The 22,985-nt window shown below is 44.1% G+C and overlaps 1 protein-coding gene across 2 annotated transcripts in view; it reads left to right on the forward strand.

Annotated features, from left to right (window-relative positions):
• Positions 1-220: 220 nt before the first annotated feature.
• Positions 221-22,985, forward strand: part of LOC130070353 (gastrula zinc finger protein XlCGF52.1-like) — a 77,322-nt gene continuing 54,557 nt past the window's right edge. For both annotated transcript variants that reach the window (XM_056234727.1, XM_056234728.1), the window contains exons 1-2: positions 221-517; positions 11,867-13,409. In XM_056234727.1, coding sequence (XP_056090702.1) covers positions 484-517; positions 11,867-13,409 — 1,577 coding nt within the window. In that variant the 5' untranslated portion in view covers positions 221-483. The remainder of the gene's footprint in view (positions 518-11,866; positions 13,410-22,985) is intronic.

Genomic DNA, 22,985 nt, shown 5'->3' on the forward strand with positions numbered 1-22,985 from the left:
CTTTTCTCCCCCAGCTCTGGGTTTGGCGTTGCTTATGTTTATTTCTGTTTACGCTTTCAACTGTTGTTCTGACCATTATTTATATTTGGAAGAATTTACATTATTATATTCTGATGTCCATGAGCATAAAAACAAACTCAGTAACTTAGATATTTTTTATTTTGGCAGATCAACTCCTCCCACAGCAGTCACATCATCAGTGAAGCTCCTCCCACTGTAATAACATCATCAGTGAAGCTCCTCCCACTGTGATTCATCATCAGCGAAGCTCCTCCCATTGCAATTCATCATCAGTGAAGCTCCTCCCACTGCAACCCCATCATCAGTGAAGCTCCTCCCACTGTAATTCTCCAATAAATGCTGTAAATTCCCATCAGCTACAAGTGAAGACGAGCATCAGAGCATCAGGAAGAGCTGAAATCTGCCAAGACTGAGTTTATTAAAGAGGACAGTGAGAACACGAGTGATCCAGAACCCTGCAGAATGAAACGCACTGAAGATCCTGAAGAACAAAGAGGTTGGTGTTTATTCTTCATTCATTCATGATGCTGAAGAACATTCATGTTAGAAACATTCAAGCACTTCATCACTTTTAGATAAACAGTTAAACTATGAAATGGTACAGAATGTTCTGGGTTTTTTTTAACAAATGCTCAGTAAAGGCAGGTTTCATATTGTCAACATCAGGTCAAACTAAATTTAAATATGTTAGTTATTTTATTTTACATTTATTTTATATATGGTTTACATATTGTAACAATGTTACCAGAATTTGTGTGTATTTTTACAAACATGTATAACAAATAATAATCATTCTACAACTATATTCTACAAATAATATTCATCTACTCTGCTTTACTGCAAACATTTGTGTTCTTTCTCGCAGGGAAATTCCCTTGATCTTGTGTTTCTTGTGTCCCACTTTCACATGCATGTGAAGTCAATGGAAGAAGTTTAGTGTGAACAGCCCTTAATTAAAACGCTTTAGTAGTAATTAAATATCAAAAAGTTGGTGTCAAAATATGCCAATATTGTGTATTTTAATGTTCATATCACACTGTAAAAAAAGATTAGTTGACTCAACTTAACTAAGTCAAGTCATCTTTTTGCTTTGACTGAGTTAATTTGAGTCAACTTATAGTGTCAAGTTTATTACACTTCAAAATACGAATTGATGCAACATGCAGTCTGTTGACTCAACTTCCTGTATCAAGTAATGTGGACTGGAAAACATTACTTAAGAGAACTAAAAAAAAGATGTTGGTTAATGGACTGCATTTATATAGTGCTTTAAACAGACCCATGGCCACCAAAGCGCTTTACACATTGCCTCGCATTCACCCATTCATTCACTGACGGCGGTGTCAGCCATGCAAGGCGCCATCCAGCTCGTCGGGAGCAGGTGTCTTGCTCATGGACACCTCGACACTTGGTCAGGTGGAACTGGGGATTGAACCACCAACCTTTCGGTTTATAGACAACCTACATGAACCACTGAGCCATTGCCGCTCGGATTTTATTAAGTTAGGGCAACATTATTATTATTTTCTCATGCTCTATTGCCAAGTTACTTGAGTTTACAGAAATTACTAGATTTAAAAAATGTAAGCAAACTAATATCTACAAAGAATCTACATGAGAATTGAGAATTGTAAACAACACTGTAAAAAATTGCTGTAAAAAAACAGCCACATTTTACAGTATCATGCTGTTTTCCATAAAAACAGCAATATACCGTAGAAAAAATGCATTCGGGGTGATATTAGTCGTTTTCGAGAAAGTAGCCTACAGGAATATACTGTGAATTAAAGGAATACTCCGACTTTTTGAAACTTTAGCCTATTCACCTTATCCCCCAGAGTTAGATAAGTCCATACATACCTTTTTCATCTCCGTGCGTGTTGTAACTCTATCTGACGCACCCACCGCTAGCCTAGCTTAGCACAAAGACTGGATGTAAATGGTTGCAGCTAGCATACTAATCCAAATAAGTGACAAAATAGCGCAAACATTTTCCTATTTACATGTTGTGATTCGTATAGTCACAGAGTGTACAAAAACGAAGTCACATGAGACACAGACATATTTTAACCGTATAAATACTGGGAACTATATTCTCTGAAGGCGAAGCACTGCTACTTGAGCGGAGTGATAACCGCAGCACCTGAGACGCGCTCTCTGCTCCTCACCGTCCACGGCGCGTCTCAGGTGCTGCGGTTATCACTCCGCCCAAGTAGCAGTGTTTCGCCTTCAGAAAATATATAGACGCCTTCAGAGAATATAGTTCCCAGTATTTATACGGTTAAAATATGTCTGTGTCTCATGTGACTTTGTTTTTTGTACACTCTGTGACTATACAAATCACAACATGTAAATAGAAACATGTTTGCGTTATTTTGTCACTTATTTGGATTAGTATGCTAGCTGCAACCATTTACATCCAGTCTTTGTGCTAAGCTAGGCTAGCGGTGGGTGCGTCAAACAGACTTATAGCACGCACGGAGATGAAAAAGGTATGTATGGACTTTTCTAACTCTGGGGGATAAGGTGAATAGGCTAAAGTCCCAAAAAGTCGGAGTGTTCCTTTAACAGCGCTCAAAGTCGACATTCAGAGGATGTGTTCAAAATCACACCCTATACCCTCATTCACTATTCCCTACATTAGTTCACTAATATAGTCCACTTGACTGAGTGAATAATTCAGTTAATTGAGACCCTGATGAACACCTGCTGTTAACAATCAGAATCACTGAAGGAAATAGGAACAAGAAGAACAGAAAAAAAGACTAAATCAAGTCGTCATGACTACCGCAGAGCAGGGCCGGATTAACCATTAGGGCAACTGGGCACTTGCCCAGGGGCCCACGACATCTAAGGGGCCCTGGGCACCAGGGGCGGAGTGGCAATCGGGAGAGTCGGGAGTTTCCCAGGTGTGCCTGTAGTGTTTCGAGTCCGCGAGGGCCGGTCTGATAAAATGTATTCATTGCAAGTTCGCCATGCGCACTTGTGGCCCAAGCGAGGTGAAGAAAAAAAAGACGCAAAAAGACGCCCTTCACGGAATAGCTACAGTGGCGTAGGTCGTAGCGCGTGAAGTGCTTGAAAGCAGCTTTTGATGCGCTCGACCCGAGTTCGATTTCGCATTTTGCCGAACTCTCTCTTCTCCCTTTTCCCAACACATATGAGATGTAAAATGTATAACCTAACATGAAGGTATCTAGCGTTATATTTTGCCAACGAACTAAAATCGAAACCATGATATGGCTTTGTGCCTTTATAAAACAGCACAAGACTTTGAGAATAGGCATCCTGTTTGTGCTGGGTGATTTAAAGAAAAGTGTGCACTTTGCTCACGCGATCAGCATGGTTATCTGGTGTTTTCTCCTAAATAAAAGCTCAAGGGTTTATTTCTTGCAAGTGAAGAAGTTAGGACAAAAGTATTTTAATTTTCCTGTATTATAGTGTAATGTAGACTAAAATATACTTTTGAAATATTCATTTTCATTTATATAGTACATTTATAGGCTATATGGATTTTACGTCATAGGAATAATTATATAAATCAATATTACATTATTATAATAATTGTTTGGCATCCTAAAACACCATTAATAATGTAATGTATAGACTGAGACTCTCATAACTAAAAAGATGTTTGAGCCCTGGTAAGTCAATGCTTTTTCTTTGTTCAAGGAGCAGTTCATGGGTTGAAGCTCTTAATTATGATCTCTCAAAGAGCACCAGATTGATGCATTTAACCTTAAGATGTACAACATTTTCTTGCGGGGGAGCATGCCCCCGAACCCCCCTAGAGGCACAGAGATCCACCCAACATAGTTTTACAAATTCCTATGGGTAAGAACGACCATTTATTAACTTTACTCCAGCACAGTACAACAAAGTTCCTTTTAAGTCAGTAAAACTGTAAATGCCATATTAAAATGCTTGGACAAAATATACATTTGGCCTGCCTAAGGGGGGGCCTACAAGACATTGTGCCCAGGGGCCTCTGAACTCTTAATCCGGCCCTGCCGCAGAGACACAAAGGACTACAGGAAATCACCCAGGTATGACTCTCCCTCACCTAAGCGCTCCCCCGAGCTAGAACGCAACAAGCACCAGGCCCTGCGACGAAGCTATGAGCCCAGGGAAGGGTGCTACAGTTCTCATTATAATTATGAGCAGTCCAGTCACCGCCGCTCACCTGAGAGCCACGCCAGCTACAGAGATTCTTGTTATTCCTTCAGAGAATACAGAGAACCATCACGCCGAGACGACTACTCTCCTACACGCCGCTGCAGCTACTCTCCAGACCGGCGTGAGAGACGTAGTCCCCCTTCACCTCGACACGGGCCCAGGCGCTGACGATCAGTGACTCCCCCTGGTGGACAGGAAAGAACATACAGAGGGCCCACTCCTACAATCCCGAACTTCAACCGTCCAAACCCAAGAGACTTTGCGAGACTCCGTATTGCTCTAGACAATCTCCTTCCTAGAGATGCTACTGAACGTTTCAAGTTCCAGATATTAGTGGATCATCTGAAGCTGGAGGAAGCGTTGCTGGTGGCAGATTCCTATAGCAATTCTGATTACCCCTTCACTGACACTATGGCAGCTTTAAACCAACAGTACAGGCAGCCACACCAACTCGCCCTTCAGCGTATTGCTGAATTGATGGATGGCCCCAACATTCAGAGTGGAGACATCAAGTCATTCAGGTTGTTCGCCCTGAATGTCAGATCCCTGGTGAGCATGTTGGAGCAACTCGGTTTAAAGGGGCAAGTTGAGCTGGACTGTGGTTCTCATGTCACCCGTCTGCTGGGTAAGCTACCGCACGACCTGAGATCCAGTTTCAGGCGCTACATCCACCCTCTCCGCATTCCTATTCCTACTCTTCTGGATCTAGCAGATTGGTTGGAATACGAGCTCCAGATCCAGGAGGATATCGCACAATATCGAGCGGGAAAGGACACTGGACCTAAGCCCAGAGACTCTAAGCGTACTGTCAAGTCGTCACCTAGGGCCTCAGTCCTCATGCTGGGGGCTGAAACCAAACCAGTTCGGGAGCCGGCCAAATCCACTCCTCCAACCAGTCTAGATGCAAAGAAGTTCTGCTCATTCTGTGAGAACTACAAGCACACTCTGAATAGTTGTGCGAATTTCAAACTGCTCAGCCCCACCCAGAAACGTAACTGGATTCAGGACAATAACCGATGTTGGCGATGCGGCAGAGAACACAGATCAGCTGAATGTGATCTGAAGATGTGCTGTAAAACATGTAACAGCAGACACCTGCTCGCTCTGCACGATGTCAGCGAGAGAAGTCTAGACAAGACTGACAAAGCTGAGAGAAGGCCTGACCAGGTGAAGTCGAGTGAGAGCAAGCCTTTGCCTAGTGCAGACCAAGTGCTATACATTGGCAAGCCACCGCAGGGCCATCGTGTGCTTCTTAAGGTCAGTAAAGTTATCCTTCGCCATGGTGACCAGACTCTGGAGACATACGCTGTGCTAGATGACGGCTCTGAACGCACCCTGCTCCTCCAACCGGCTGTCCAACAACTGGGACTTAAAGGCCACCCCGAGGATTTGCCACTGCGTACCGTCAGACAGGAGCTGCAAACACTTCACGGGGCGGCTGTCTCATTTAGCATCTCTCCAGTCTGTTCTCCAGCCATGGTATACAACATCCAAGGAGCCTTTACCGCACCCAAGCTCGGTCTAGGCCAGCACACGTATCCCTTCAAAGCACTGCAGAGCAAATACAGACATTTGAAGAAGCTTTCTATTCCTTCATTCAAGGAGATTGCCCCGCTATTGCTCATTGGCTCAGATCATCCCCACTTGTTGACTCCAGTTGAGCCAGTCATCTTTGGTCCCCCTGGTGCACCAGTTGCTGTCCGCACCCGTCTCGGATGGACGCTGCAAGGTCCGACCAATACTCTAAAGCAGTACCTTGTCGAACAACGCTGTCTTTTCACCACCTTCAGGGCACCTCCAGCTGACATCTACCAGCACGTCGAGAGACTGTGGCAGCTGGACATCCTCCCATGGCGCAGCGAAAAGGCCAGTACGAGGCCACGGCAGGAGAAGGAGGCCCTTGAATGCTTGGATAAACAGACGGTGCGAGTAGATGTTGATGGTGTCCATTGCTATGCTACTCCTCTCCTCCGCGTTAAGAACTTTCCCCAGCTCTGCGCACCAAAGGAGGCAGTACTTCCTCAGCTTCGAAATACGGAAAGGCGGCTGTCGAAGAACCCGGAGGCAGCCCAAGTCTACAACGCGGAGATTCAGAGACTTGAACAGGCCGGCTATGTGGCGAAACTAACCCATGGCACAGAGAACACCTCAAGCAGCTGGTACATCCCTCATCACCTTGTCGAGCAAAATGGCAAGCACAGAGTGGTTTTTAATTGCTCTTTCCAGTATAGCGCCACTGACTTGAACAAACTCTTGCTCCCTGGTCCAACGCTTGGTTCACCTCTCCTTTCAGTTCTCTTGCGCTTCAGAGAACATTGTGTGGCCTTCAGCAGTGACATACGGGGGATGTTTCACCAAGTCAGGCTCCTTCCGGAGGATGAGCCTCTCCTCCGCTTCCTCTGGAGGGAGCTCAAGCGTGATGAACAACCCACAGTCTACCAGTGGAAGGTGCTTCCCTTCGGCACTACCTGTAGCCCCTGCTGTGCTACATACGCCCTACAGAAGCACGTCACTGACCATACTCAGCCAACTGATGCAGTGAGAGACTCTTGTGTTAAGACATTTCTACGTGGATAACTGTCTTGAGAGTGTGCCTACAGTTGAAGATGCCAAGCCCATCATCGACAAGCTGCAGACTCTCCTTGCCGAGGGAGGCTTTGAGTTACGCCAGTGGGCCAGCACCCATCCAGACACCATCCGTCACCTCCCTGCTGAGGCGAGATCGGCTAGTGCTGAAAAGTGGATCGCCCAAGGTCACCCAGGTCAAGAAGAATCAGCCCTGGGCCTGCAGTGGGACTGTCAAGAAGACATCCTATCCTTCAAGTGTCGAGAGGCTGCAGCCACTGAAGAAGTTGTCACTATGCGCTCTATCTACAAAGTGGTGGCAAGCCAATATGACCCCCTTGGGAGTAATTTTCGATCCTAATCTTGCATTTGATCTTCACGTACGTAATACTGTCAAAGTTTCCTTTTTTCATCTTAGAAACATATCCAGATTACGGCCCATGCTGTCTTTCCCTGTAGCAGAAAAATTAATTAACACTCTGGTTTTTTCTAGAATTGACTATTGCAATGCCTTGCTAGCAGGAGCATCAAAAACTATTCTGAACAAACTTCAGTGGGTACAAAACTCTGCCGCACGTATTCTGACCAGGACAAGACAAAGGGATCACATAAAACCTATTTTAGAGACCTTGCATTGGTTACCTGTTAAATTTCGTGTTGATTTTAAAATTCTTATGTTGACATATAAGGCATTGAATGGACTCGCTCCGCAATATCTCGTCGAGCTTTTAGTGCCCTATACTCCAACACGAAATCTCCGCTCGGCTGATGCAGGTCTCTTAGTTGTCCCGGTAACGAACAAAAAAACAATGGGTGATAGGGCGTTCGCTTCAGTTGCCCCAAAGTTATGGAACTCCTTGCCCCCTAAAATAAGATGTGCTCCATCTTTGAAAAGGTTCAAATCATCCCTTAAAACTCATTATTTTACGGAAGCATTTGGATAAAGGTGATATTGGTGGTTGTTAATGAGGTGTATCTTATGGTTCTCTTTTTTTTTTTTTTTACACTTTGCTTCATTTTGTCAACACTTTGCTTGTATTATTGCCTCTTTTATGTGTTTTCTTAATTGTGCTTATGTAAAGCGCTCTGAGAATTAACTTTTAAAAGCGCTATATAAAATAAAGTTATTATTATTATTATTATTATTGGCTTTCTAGTACCTTACACCACCAGGGCCAAAGTGGTCATCCAACACCTGTGGGACAAGAAGCGGGACTGGGACGACCCTGCTCTGCCGGATCACTTGCTAGCCGCATGGAGAGAGTGGGAGGATGAGTTACCTCAACTACAGAGCATAGCACTTCCGAGGTGTTACACCAGCCGTGAGTTAGACTCTCCTACCTGTGAACGTGAGATCCACGTGTTCTGTGATGCCTCAGAGCGAGCCTATGGCTACCTCCGAACCGAGAATCCTCATGGAGTCATCCAAGTAGCTTTCGTCACTGCAAGATCAAGAGTTGCTCCAAGAAAGCAGCAGTCAATCCCTCGCTTGGAGTTATGTGCTGCTCTGACCGGAGCACAAATGGCTCGGATCCTCAAATCTGAACTCACACTGACCATTCAGCGGGTGGTGCTTTGGTCGGACTCTACTACCGTGCTCCAGTGGCTGCAGTCGGAGTCATGTCGATTCAAAGTGTTTGTCGGCACACGTGTTGCAGAGATTCAAGATCTCACCGAGGGCGACACATGGCGGTACGTGGACTCTGCACAGAACCCTGCCGACGACATAACGCGTGGTAAACCTCTCAACACATTGACACCAGACAGCCGCTGGGGTCAAGGCCCAACCTTCTTGTGGTGTGACCCAGACAAATGGCCACAAAGTCCTCAGATTCAGACAGAGGTAGATCAGGGTGAAGAGCTCAAGAAATCTCCATTCTGCGGCCTCACTACTACAACGCCAAGTCATCTCCCTGACGTTAAGCAGTTCTCTTCCTTCAAGGACCTCCTGACCGCCACAACTAAGACTCTACATGGGGCGGCCCCAGGCAACGTCACAGCCTACCGGCAAGCCCAGCTGACTCTGCTACAACAGGTCCAACAAGACAGTTTTCCTATTGACTATGCCCAGCTGCAGTCAGGAAAACCAGTCGCCAAGAGCAGCAGACTTCTCAAGCTGGCACCAGAGTTCGACCACAGGGACCAGCTCATTCGTGTTGGCGGACGTCTGCGCCATAGTAACCAGCTGGAACTGAATACTGTTCACCCGGTGTTGCTGGATGCCAAACACCCAGTCACGCAGCTGCTCATCCAAGAGTATGATTGCCATCTGCACCATCCAGGCCCAGAGAGGGTCTTCTCAGAGATGCGCCGCAAGTATTGGCTACCAGGAGGGCGAGAGGCTATCCGCCGCTTTCAGCGAAAGTGCCAAGAGTGTCAGAAATGGCGTGGAAAGCCACAAATCCCTAAAATGGCCGACCTTCCTCCATCCAGAGTCCGACTTTTCAAGCCAGCATTCTACTCAACAGGAGTAGACTGCTTCGGGCCATACTCGGTAGTGATTGGAAGGAGGAGTGAAAAGCGCTGGGGAATAATCTTTAAATGCATGACCACCCGAGCTGTGCATATCGATCTGCTCTCCAGTTTGAATGCAGACTCATTCCTCATGGCTCTGAGGCGGTTCATCGCCCGCAGAGGAAAGCCGTTCGAGCTAATCTCAGACCAGGGGACTAACTTCAGAGGTGGCGATCGAGAGCTCCGGGAAGCATTCGCCGACCTGGCTCCAGACGTCAAAGCTCAACTCGCCTCTCAGCAGATCGACTGGAAGTTTAATCCACCTAACGCCCCCCACTTTGGCGGCTGCTGGGAGCGCGAGATACGCTCAGTAAAGCAAGCCCTACAAGTAACCCTTGGAGCTCAGCTTGTGACAGATGAGGTACTGAGAACCCTACTAGTTGAGATTGAGGGGATTCTCAATTCCAAACCATTAGGCTACACATCTGCAGACATCACCGACTCTGATCCAATTACTCCCAACTCCTTGCTCATTGGGCGGCCAGATGCTTCTCTCCCACAGGTGGTGTATTCTGACTCCGAGCTCCTAAGCAGTAGGCGTTGGCGCCATAGCCAGCTATTGGCTGACCACTTCTGGAAGCACTTTATTCGTTTCTATCTGCCCAGCCTCCAGGCCCGACAGAAGTGGAATACTGAAAACCCAGACCTGCACATCGGCAAGACGGTTCTCATCATCGACCCCCAGCTCCCTCGCTCACTGTGGCCAGTGGGTACAGTGACCAGCATCTTCCCTGGCCTCGACGGTAAAGTACGATCTGCGGAAGTGAAGGTCGGAGACCGGTCGTACACCCGCCCTGTGGCTCGACTCATCCAGCTTCCAAAGTTGTCACACTAACCACTACCGGACGAATGGGCGCCTTTTCTTCTTCTGCAGATTCCCTTCAGTAATCTGGGGGCGGCTGTAAAAAGGGCCCCCTTGTGGAATCTAAGCGTCAGATATTTTACTGTGACTTTCTCTCTCCTACTGGAAGAAGCCTCGCTTCACCTGGACTCTTAGCCAATCACAAGTTGATTCAGGATGGCTGCGCGCGAGTATTATTCTGTCAGAGGTTTAGTCAGTAGTGTACGCGAACCGCACGGACTTACAACCCGCCTTGATTCAACTGCTTTATTCTGTGTGCGTCTTTACAAAACCACACACACACACACACACACACACACACATACACGTCAATGTACATTCAACCATGCAGTTGTAAATCCAATAAATGCTTTCAATGAAGACATCTTGTGTGATTCTGATCGATCACCCGCTGTGAGCTCTACCTAACGATCCATAAACTATCTAAATCAAAGAAGCCAGTCATCTTCTGCACACTGGTAATGCATGTTTGTGGAGATGTTTAATCCTCCTCTGGTGAGAACTTTTGCTAAGATTTAATGTCTTTTATCTTGATTTAGTCTTTTTTTCTGTTCTTCTTGTTCCTATTTCCTTCAGTGATTCTGATTGTTAACAGCAGGTGTTCATCAGGGTCTCAATTAACTGAATTATTCACTCATTCAAGTGGACTATATTAGTGAACTAATGTAGGTAATAGTGAATAAGGGTATAGGGTGTGATTTTGAACACATCCTCTGAATGTCGACCTAATTCACAGTATATTCCTGTAGGCTACTTTCTCGAAAACGACAAATATCACCCCGAATGCATTTTTTCTACGGTATATTGCTGTTTTAATGGAAAACAGCATGATACTGTAAAATTTGGCTGTTTTTTTACAGCAATTTTTTACAGTGTTGTTTACAATTCTCAATTCTCATGTAGATTCTTTGTAGATATTAGTTTGCTTACATTTTTTAAATCTAGTAATTTCTGTAAACTCAAGTAACTTGAGCGGCAGTGGCTCAGTGGTTCACGTAGGTTGTCTACAAACCGGAAGGTTGGTGGTTCAATCCCTGGTTCCACTTGACCAAGTGTCGAGGTGTCCATGAACAAGACACCTAACCCCAGCTGCTCCCGACGAGCTGGATGGTGCCTTGCATGGCTGACACCGCCATCAGTGAATGAATGGGTGAATGCGAGGCAATGTGTAAAGCGCTTTGGTGACCATGGGTCTGTTTAAAGCACTATATAAATGCAGTCTATTTACCAACATAAGTTCAACCAACATCTTTTTTTTAGTTCTCTTAAGTAATTTTTTCCAGTCCACATTACTTGATACAGGAAGTTGAGTCAACAGACTGCATGTTGCATCAATTCGTGTTTTGAAGTGTAATAAACTTGACACTATAAGTTGACTCAAATTAACTCAGTCAAAGCAAAAAGATGACTTGACTTAGTTGAGTCAACTAATCTTTTTTTACAGTGCATGTTAGATAAGTGATCAAGCATATTTAATAGTTCTCACTACAGAAACATGAGATTTGTGCCTATAATGTTTTAAAAAAAAATAACTGGAAGATCAGTGTACCTCATCATGGAAAGTTTCAGGAACGTATAATTAATTTATAAAAAGACAAATTATTGTAATATTTTATAGCAGTTGTCTGTTACATCTGGAATAATTTGAATATCCATTCACTCCATATTTCTCTTTTTGAACTATTTTTATTATTTAGAAAAATTTGAAAAAGAGTTTTTCTTTCATTTCAGACCCGATGGAAGAGAGCGAGGAGAGAGAAGAACTGAGTGAAGTGGAGGAGGAGAGAGAAGAACTGAGTGAAGTGAAGGAGGAGAGAGAAGAACTGAGTGAAGTGGAGGAGGAGAGAGAAGAACTGAGTGAAGTGGAGGAGGAGAGTGAAGAACTGAGTGAAGTGGAGGAGGAACATCATGTCCAACCTGGAGGAAAACCCTTGAGTCGCTCAAAGACTAAAAAGACATTTTTAAAGAAAAGAAGAGCCAAGAAATCTTTCACCTGCACTCAGTGTGGAAACAGTTTAACAAGCAAACAATGTCTTGAGCGTCACATGATGATCCACACCGGAGAGAGGCCGTTCACATGTGATCAGTGCGGGAAGAGTTTCACAACCAAACGAAGTGTTGATGTTCACATGAGGATCCACACCGGAGAGAAGCCGTTCACATGTGATCAATGCGGGAAGAGTTTCAGGCAATCATCAGCCCTTAATGTTCACATGATGATCCACACCGGAGAGAAGCCGTTCTCATGTGATCAATGCAGCAAAACATTTATCTGTGCATCACACCTGAAGACACACCTGACAGTTCATACAAAGGAGAAGCCACATTCATGTTCTGTGTGTGGAAAGAGTTTTTCACTGCTGCAATCTTTACATAAACATGAGAAAATAGTACATATTGGTGTAAGAGAGTACATGTGCTTTGAGTGTGAGAAGACTTTCACTAAACCAAGCAAGTTAAAAGAGCACCAGAGAATTCACACTGGAGAAAAACCTTACAAGTGTTCACACTGTGACAAGAGATTCAGCCAGTCAGAACATCTGAAAAGACATGAGAGGATCCACACTGGAGAAAAACCTCACAAGTGTTCACACTGCAACAAGAGATTCAGTGTGTCATCATCTCTGAAAACACATGAGATGATCCACACTGGAGAAAAACCTTACAAGTGTTCACACTGTGACAAGAGATTCAGTCTGTCAGCAAATCTGAAAAGACATGAGATGATCCACACTGGAGAAAAACCTCACAAGTGTTCACACTGTGACAAGAGATTCAGTGAGTTATCATCTCTGAAAACACATGAGAGGATCCACTCTGGAGAAAAACCTTACAAGTGTTCACACTGTGACAAGAGATTCAGTGTGTCATCATATCTGATAAAACATGAGAGGATCCACACTGGAGAAAAACCTTACAAGTGTTCACACTGTGACAAGAGATTCAGTGAGTTATCATCTCTTAAAACACATGAGAGGATCCACACTGGAGAAAAACCTTACAAGTGTTCACACTGTGACAAGAGATTCAGTGTGTCATCATCTCTGAGATCACATGAGAGGATCCACTCTGGAGAAAAACCTTACAAGTGTTCACACTGCGACAAGAGATTCAGTGTGTCATCATCTCTGAGATCACATGAGAGGATCCACAGCAGAGAGAAGCTGCACACGTGTGATCAGTGTGGAAAGAGTTTCTCTTTTAAAAGTCACCTGAAGCTACACCTGAAGATCCATGCAGTGGAGAAACCACATCACCACAGTCTGAGATCACGGTAAGTAGTTCATCTTTAGCCGCGTTTCCACCGCAGGAACTTTCCCCAGGAACTAGGAACTTTGGGGTGGTACTCCGTGTTTACACCGCAGGAACCAGGGTCTAAATGAAGTTCCGGGTAAAAATTCCCCCCCCCCAGAAAGTCCCTGCTGACGAGGTAGTACTTTTTTAGAGTTCAGGAACTTTCGGGGTGGGACTTGTGCGCTGTACATGCTGATTGGTTCTTACCTTGTTCTCTCTGCCGGATGGCGCGCGTTCGTCCCATCCATCTCACGGTCATGTCCGCTATAGCTGATAACAAACGTTGTCTACTTTTATATCTAGCATTACGAGCTTTCTGAATCGTTAGTAAACCTATAGATCGCACACAAAAGCAGCACAGCTTGAATCTCCTCAATTCTTAAAACTCAAAACAAACGCGCAGACTGGGAGGAGCAGTCGCACGCAGTAACATAATCTTCCCGGTACTTTAGTCCACGGTGTAAACGCAGTGAGCAACCGGTCTGGGGCAAAAAAAGTTCCTATGAAAAAAGTTCCTGGGACAAATAGTTCCTGGTAATTGTGGTGAAAACGCGGCTTTTATGTGCTGAGAAACAAAAGCTGCTTTTCCATCTTCAGAAAAGGTTCCAGTTGTGCTTCCACTTGAGCCTGGTACGGCACGGCACAATTACAAACCGTTCTCGGCCCTGAACTCTCAGCAGACTTGGCTAACCGTGCCGAACCGTGATGGTTGAATGTGTGAAGTGACATCGACATCGTAAAGTAATTTGATCATCTGAAGATTAAAATTTCATCTTTTAATATCATTTCATTATTAAATATTATGTATCTGTATTATTATTCTTTATTAATATTCATAATCAGTTGTATTATCTTATGGAGTTTCAAAAGCATGAGTTTGAATGCATGAGGAAACTATAGATAGCATGGATCCATGAGATGATCATATGTCAGACAGGGGGAAGCTATATTTTGCTAAGGGGTGTGTACAATGTAACATGTTCCACTGATGTAAGTGTATCACAGATGTAAACAACAAGGATAGTTCTTAATATGGAAGTGAATTGTGACATGTTAAACATAACGTGTACGTATGACATATACGTTCTAATTTTAAGAAGCTCAGAGCAACATGTTTTGTTACCTTACAAGGAAGCTGTAAGACTCTATGTGATGTATAAAAGCTCAATCTTACTGTACTACCTCAGAGAAACACGGAAACGCATAGACCTGGCATGAATACAACATCTTGAAGTTTCTCCCCTGACATATAAGAATAAAAATCTTTCTTGGCAAGATAACTGGTGTCCGGTCCCGTAAATCAAATAATAACGGGAAACAAAAGAGGCTTTAATTCCAAGTCTACATCATCGCCACTCAGGATTGGTCACTTGTCTAAGTGACATAAGCAATTTGAGCGATGTAAACCCAAATTTATAATTAAATCAAAAGAAATAACATGGTTCCTGTGCTCACCAACCATGTTATTTTTCAGATGCGTTTTGTCCATAGGAATTTTTTTCACTGCTGTAAATTTACATGATTGAGAACACAATTAATCTATAATTATCTTGGTTGTTGATTATTTTCATGATCGATTTCATCAATTCTTTCTTGCACCCCTAGTTAATTAAAGTTTGTATTGATCATCAAAAACAGTTTAAGAAAATGAAACATCATGATACTGAAGAACACAGAGGTTGGTGTTTATTCTTATCTGTTTATTTGAGATTTACATTGTTTCAGTTCAAGAATATAAAAAGACATTAAACTAATTCAAATATTTTGACATTGAACTTTCTTGATTTTGACATTTTAGACATTCACGCTGGGCTGGAATATTCAACCACTAATGATGAAATCACAAAGCTTTTTTCTTCAGATAATATTTTTACTATTTGGTTTGCTCTTTAAAGATACGTGCTGACCAGATAAAAACTTTGAGCTGCTCCAGATTCACATTTAAGAGCATTTGGTGGCACTAGTGGAACCAGCATTAAATATTGGAATTACTTTAAATAAAATATTAGCATTTCATGTACACTTTAAACTACACTCTAAAAAACACTGGATTAAAAACAACCCATTTTGGGCATTTTATTGACCAAAATATGCTGAGACTGATTCCATAACCTGTCCATAAACAATCAGTGTACAGTTCTGAGAACACATTTTAACTTTCTAAGCATTTATATTCTGTATCTTTTTTTGAAAAAAATCATAGAATTTTTTGCAAGGCATCAGGCGTTTACATCATGCGAAAAGACCGACGTGAGACTCGTTTAGGTGACTCACATTACGCCCCTGTATGTTCTTTTCTTTGCATTAAATAAACGATATTCAGAACAGTAACTAATTTATAGATACAAAAAATTTACACAAACATGTAGTTTACCCGAAGACACACCAATTTGACGGAGCTGCACTGCTTTGTACTGCTGCGCTTTGGACCAGCTGTAGTTTGTTTATTATGCGTGCAGGGCAACCACCCATAATAGCATTACAATAATCTAGCCTTGATGTCATGAACGCATGAAGAACTTGTTCGGCATTTGTCATTAAGAGCATATGACGTAATTTAGGTATATTTTTAAGACGAAAAGTGCGGTTTTACAGATACTAGACAGGTGACTTTCAAATGAAAGATTGATATTAAAGTGCACACACAGGCTCCTAACCGACGACGAGGACTTGACAGACCAGCCATCGAGTGTTAGACAGTTTTCTAGGTTAATACGTCAGGATGTTTTTTGTCCAATAATTAGAATCTCTGTTTTTTTTGCGACGGGATCAGTCTACTGCTGGTAGCCCCGTTGTGGCCGGCCCGAGTATGGTTCTCCGACATAATTTTGCTCCTGGACGGCCCTCCATGGGAGATTCCCATCAGGAGGGACCTGCTGACAAAGGCAGAGGGCTCAATATTTCACCCTCGGCCCGAGTTAGGGAAACTGTGGGTCTGGCCCCTGAGGGGGCACAGTACCTAGAGGCCGGCCTATCAGCTGGAGTAGTGGAGACCATACTCAGCTCTAAAGCTCCCTCCACGAGGAAATTGTACGGCTTAAAGTGGAACGTCTTCAACGTTTGGTGTAGGGAGCGTGAGGTGGACCCAGTTAACTGCCCAGTGGCTTCAGTGCTGGAGAACCTCCAAGATCGCTTCTCCACTGGTCTTACCCCGTCCACACTCAAGGTGTACGTGGCTGCCATTACGGCTTTCCACGCTCCTCTGAGTGATGGGCCTCTGGGGAGACACCAGTTGGTCGTACGTTTCCTCCGTGGGGCATGGAGGATGAGACCTGCGGCTCGTACCAGGGTTCCCACATGGGACCTGGCAGTGGTTCTTGAAGGTTTGGCTGAGGCCCCCTTCGAACCGCTGGAGTCGGCTGAGGCCAAGAACCTGTCGCTGAAGGTCGCTTTTCTGTTGGCCATTACTTCTCTGAGGAGGGTAGGAGATCTCCAGGCGCTCTTCATATCTAACGAGTGCCTGGAGTTTGCTCCAGGCAACATTAAGGCCATCCTTCACCCTAGGCCCGGCTATCTGCCTAAGGTGCCGTCCAGTGCGGCACAGCCTACGGTTCTGCAGGCTTTTCATCCTCCACCTCATGTGACGGCGGATGAAGAGAGACTTCACATGCTCTGACCTGTCAGAGCACTAAGTATTTACATTCAGAGGTCCTCTTCATGGCGGAAGTCGGACCAGTTGCTGGTGTGTTTCGGGTCGCCCAGGAAGGGGCTTCCCGCTTCAAAACAGACCATCAGCAACTGGATTGTCCATGCGATTTCCACGGCCTACCAGGTGCGCGGTATGCCTTCACCTTTGGCCGTGAGGGCTCATTCCACTTCTCGCGGGGGCCCCCATCCAGGAGGTCTGCGATGCAGCAGCATGGGCCACCCCTCATACCTTTATTAGGTTTTATAGTCTGGACATTCCGTCAACACCCGGCTCTCTTGTGCTCTCGTTCTAAGTGTGCCTGTGAGCAGGTTCACACTAGGGCAGGCAGGGTGCGTTGTGGCGTAGTGGGCACTCGTTCCCCCAAAGTGTCACTCGACGCAGTTTGAGTTCCCTCGAAAGGGAACGTCCTCGGGTTACGACTGTAACCCTTGTTCCCTGAGAAGGGAACGAGAACTGCGTCCCTTGGCCATGCCTTCCCCTGCCTGGGAGCGCTTGCTTCATCACAGAAGCTGACATCTCATGTGTGCCGGCGTCCCTTTATAGCTTCCGCCTATGTGCCATTACGTCATGACGCAACACCAATCGGAGATTGGCTTAGTTTCATTCATACTTCAGAGGCACTACGCTGAGGGGCATTTCCCCCCAAAGTGTCATTCGACGCAGTTCTCGTTCCCTTCTCAGGGAACAAGGGTTACAGTCGTAACCCGAGGACGTTCATGTTGTCAACGTTAAAGGTAAGCCATGTTAATGGTAGTGGGGAAAAGCCACGTAAAATATATTGGTTGTTATTGCACTAAAGTTCAGTGTATTGGGATATTTCATATGATATTAATAGTTTTGTTTTTCCTTTTAAATGTGATTATTGCATGGTGGCTAATGCAAAGCTATCTGTGATAATATAAGCAGCACAAGCTTACTGTTGAATTGCATGTGCATTGAAATGTACTTTGCTAATTTAAAACTTAAGCTCATTTCATGTTGTCAATGTTATAGATGCCCTGCTGTGGAATAAACGTTCAAGCCACGATCGCGAACCCCTTTGTGTCTGAGTCCCCGCTCTCTACCACCACCCACGAACACACACAACGCAGAGCAGCAGCGGCGGTGAGAGAAAGAGGGTTACATATATATATACAGTATATATAAAATAAGCTCTCTTTTTTCATATTAATATTTGTTGGTTTAGACCAGCTTCTATAGAAGAAAAACTGAAATCTGAGTGAAGAAGAGTGTAGTACGTGTGGTTTAATCTCACATCACTTCTGTTATAGAGATGTTTGAATCAGGCCCATTGAAAGGTGATTGACAGTTTCAGGGGTCTAATTTGTGCAGCCTTTAAGTCATTCATGTACAAATCTTTACATATATTGTATATTGAAAATTGTATATTGTATATTAAACCTAGGGTATTTCCCATGAACGTGTCTATTGTGGTCATGCATTCTCTTCACCTCTGTTGCAAAGATTTAAGGAAATTAGAGGTTGTGCAAAATATTTTATGCCAGGACAACTAGGACAAGTGACTTGATGTTTTACAAAAAAAAAAAATATATATATATATATATATATATATATATATATATATATACACGTATATATATATATATATATATATATATATATATATATATATATATATAAATATAGCTGCGAGCAGCGATTACGGGCCCAAGCCGGTGGCACCGCAACCCCGGTGCCTTTAGTTACCACCGCCTTTGGCCCTTCATCGCTGCTCGCAGCTATATTTATATACATATATATATAAACCCTGGTGCCTTAGGGTTATTGTGCACGACGTGCAAAAAAACGTAACCCTGCTTTGACTGTCGAAAAGAAGTGTGCTGTAGAGCTTGCATTGGTGTGGGCTCTGCAAAAGTGCGCATCGAGGGCATAAAATTAATTTCCTTGCCACGGCCAAACCGTTCGAGATATCAAAAATCCGTCCGGAATTTAGCATCCTCAATGTCTTGACTTCATGCTGACCGAGTTTGGTTGGAATCCGATCAATTCCCAAGGATAATTAAATAATTAAATCGAATTTCAGGGGTATGCGTTTCCAAACAAACCATAATAGCCGGCTTCCTGTTGGGCTGTCATAAAACTTAGAGCACGAAAGTTGTTCAACCCAATGAGATCTATAAGTGTACCGAGTTTCATATTATTACATGCAAGTGTGTTTGACTTATGGAAAAGTGTTCGAATCCCAGTCCAGGGGGCGCTGTCGATCCGCCCTGCCACGCCCGGGTTCCAGCTTCAGCCCGGCCCTGATGGCCGCGGGTTCTGATCCGTGTGCAAAGTTTCAAGAGGTTTAGAGGATGTTAAGGGCCCCAAAAGCCCCCGAAACCTTGAACAACAATAATTAAAAGCATTCTCACTCAAACAGACACATCCCCCTCCCCCCACAGACACAGAGGTACACAGAGAGAGGGAGAGAGATTACTCCAAAACATCCACATTCAAACCAAAAATATCTGACTTCCTGTTGTTCGGAGCCAAAATCTGTTAATTAGAAAGTTGTCCGGCTTGATCTGAACAATATGCCTACCGAGTTTCATGATTGCAGGTAAAACTATGAAACTAACCCTCTCACTTTTGTCAAAAGGTGGCGCTACTGAGCAATGCACCACGTCCGTTTCTGAAACTTTGCACATGTCTACTGGCTAATAAATGTGACATGTCTGTCGAGTTTCATGCAATTTCAAGCATGCTAAGAGTCTCAAAAGCATCCTAAAATAATTTTAAAGTTTGATGCGTTGCCACGGCAACAGTATCAAAGATGTCAAGAATCCATTCACAGGTCTACATCTGCCGTATGTTTACATTATACAGATGAAGTTTGAAGCAAATTGGGTTAAAATAAGAGGGTGATTTCAAAGCATTTTGAAAGTGACACACTTCCTGCTGCCAGTTGGTGGTGCTATAACTTTGACTCACAATAGTCGCATCCATGTGATCGGCCTCTTACAGCGAACACACTGCTGAAGTTTCATTAAGATCAGTTAATGCATGGAGAAGTTATAACACACTTCCTGTTTCACTTTTCTCGCCATAATTTCGTTTCCTCGCCACGGCCAAACCGTTCGAGATATCAAAAATCCCCTGGCAATTTTTCATCCTCAATGTCTTGACTTCATGCTGACCGAGTTTTGTGCCGATTCTTTGAATTCTCTAGGAGAAGTACTTTAAATTCCATTGCATGCGTTTTACAAACAACCCTAAGTAGCCGACTTCCTGTTGGGCTGGGGTAAAAAGTAAGAGCATGAAGGATATATGAACCGATGAGATCTATATGTGTACCGAGTTTCATATTCTTACATGCAAGCGTGTTTGAATTATGGACCAAGTTTTCGGAGCCCGTTCCAGGGGGCGCTGTCTAGCCCCCCCTGCCACGCCCGGGTACCATCTTCAGCCCGACCCTGATGGCCGCGGGTTCTGACCCGCGTGCAAAGTTTCAAGAGTTTTCGGGCATGTTAAGGGCCCCAAAAGTGCCCGAATAGTCGTAAGAAAAATAAAAGAGGAGAAAAAAAGATATATATATATATATATATAAATAAATATAGCTGCGAGCAGCGATTACGGGCCCAAGCCGGTGGCACCGCAACCCCGGTGCCTTTAGTTACCTAAAGGCACCGGGGTGGCGGTGCCGCCGGCTTGGGCCCTTCATCGCTGCTCGCAGCTATATTTATATATATATATAAATATATATATATACAGGTCCTTCTCAAAAAATTAGCATATTGTGATAAAGTTAATTATTTTCCATAATGTAATGATAAAAATTAAACTTTCATATATTTTAGATTCATTGCACACCAACTGAAATATTTCAGGTCTTTTATTGTTTTAATACTGATGATTTTGGCATACAGCTCATGAAAACCCAAAATTCCTGTCTCAAAAAATTAGCATATCATGAAAAGGTTCTCTAAACGAGCTATTAACCTAATCATTTGAATCAACTAATTAACTCTAAACACCTGCAAAAGATTCCTGAGGCTTTCAAAAAAACTCCCAGCCTGTTTCATTACTCAAAACCGCAATCATGGGTAAGACTGCCGACCTGACTGCTGTTCAGAAGGCCATCATTGACACCCTCAAGCAAGAGGGTAAGACAGAAAGAAATTTCTGAACAAATAGGCTGTTCCCAGAGTGCTGTATCAAAGCACCTCAGTGGGAAGTCTGTGGGAAGGAAAAAGTGTGGCAAAAAACGCTGCACAACGAGAAGAGGTGACCGGACCCTGAGGAAGATTGTGGAGAAGGACCGATTCCAGACCTTGGGGGACCTGCGGAAGCAGTGGACTGAGTCTGGAGTAGAAACATCCAGAACCACCGTGCACAGGCGTGTGCAGGTAATGGGCTACAGGTGCCGCATTCCCCAGGTCAAGCCACTTTTGAACCAGAAACAGCGGCAGAAGCGCCTGACCTGGGCTACAGAGAAGCAGCACTGGACTGTTGCTCAGTTTTGCATGTCATTCGGAAATCAAGGTGCCAGAGTCTGGAGGAAGACTGGGGAGAAGGAAATGCCCAAATGCCTGAAGTCCAGTGTCAAGTACCCACAGTCAGTGATGGTCTGGGGTGCCATGTCAGCTGCTGGTGTTGGTCCACTGTGTTTTATCAAGAGCAGGGTCAATGCAGCTAGCTATCAGGAGATTTTGGAGCACTTCATGCTTCCATCTGCTGAAAAGCTTTATGGAGATGAAGATTTCATTTTTCAGCACGACCTGGCACCTGCTCACAGTGCCAAAACCACTGGTAAATGGTTTACTGAGCATGGTATTACTGTGCTCAATTGGCCTGCCAGCTCTCCTGACCTGAACCCCATAGAGAATCTGTGGGATATTTTGAAGAGAAAGTTGAGAGACGCAAGACCCAACACTCTGGATGAGCTTAAGGCCGCTATCGAAGCATCCTGGGCCTCCATAACACCTCAGCAGTGCCACAGGCTGATTGCCTCCATGCCACGCCGCATTGAAGCAGTCATTTCTGCAAAAGGATTCCCGACCAAGTATTGACTATTGAGTGCACAACTGAACATAATTATTTGAAGGTTGACTTTTTTTTTTGTATTAAAAACGCATCTTTTATTGGTCGGATGAAATATGCTATTTTTTTGAGACAGGAATTTGGGGTTTTCATGAGCTGTATGACAAAATCATCAGTATTAAAACAATAAAAGACCTGGAATATTTCAGTTGGTGTGCAATGAATCTAAAATATATGAAAGTTTAATTTTTATCATTACATTATGGAAAATAATGAACTTTATCACAATATGCTAATTTTTTTAGAAGGACCTGTATATAAAGCCGGTGGCACCGCCACCCTGGTGCCTTTAGGGTTATTGTGCACGACGTGCAAAAAAACGTAACCCTGCTTTGACTGTCGAAAAGAAGTGTGCTGTAGAGCTTGCATTGGTGTGGGCTCTGCAAAAGTGCGCATCGAGGGCACATATCAATCACAAAGTATGCGTATATGATATATATATATGTATATATATATATGCGGATATATGAACCGATGAGATCTATATGTGTACCGAGTTTCATATTCTTACATGCAAAAGCATGTTTGATTTATGGACCAAGTCTTCGGACCCCGTTCCAGGGGGCGCTGTCTAGCCACCCTGCCACGCCCGGGTACCATCTTCAGCCCGACCCTGATGGCCGTGGGTTCTGACCCGTGTGCAAAGTTTCAAGAGTTTTCGAACACGTTAAGGGCCCCAAAAGTGCCCGAATAGTCGTAAGAAAAAAAAGAAAAAAAAAATCCTAAGGAAAACAATAGGGCTCTGTGCCCTTTCAGGGCTTGGGCCCTAATAAACATCACATTATGCTCTGATATATAATGTGTATGTGTCATATTGCGTGTTATCTCTGTTCTCCACTCTGGGCTTTTAGCTCTTACATTAAC

Source organism: Rhinichthys klamathensis, unplaced genomic scaffold (assembly GCF_029890125.1).
Source record: "Rhinichthys klamathensis goyatoka isolate OS25496 unplaced genomic scaffold, OSU_Roscu_1.1 h1tg000403l_1, whole genome shotgun sequence".
In the NCBI taxonomy this organism is placed as follows: domain Eukaryota; kingdom Metazoa; phylum Chordata; class Actinopteri; order Cypriniformes; family Leuciscidae; genus Rhinichthys; species Rhinichthys klamathensis.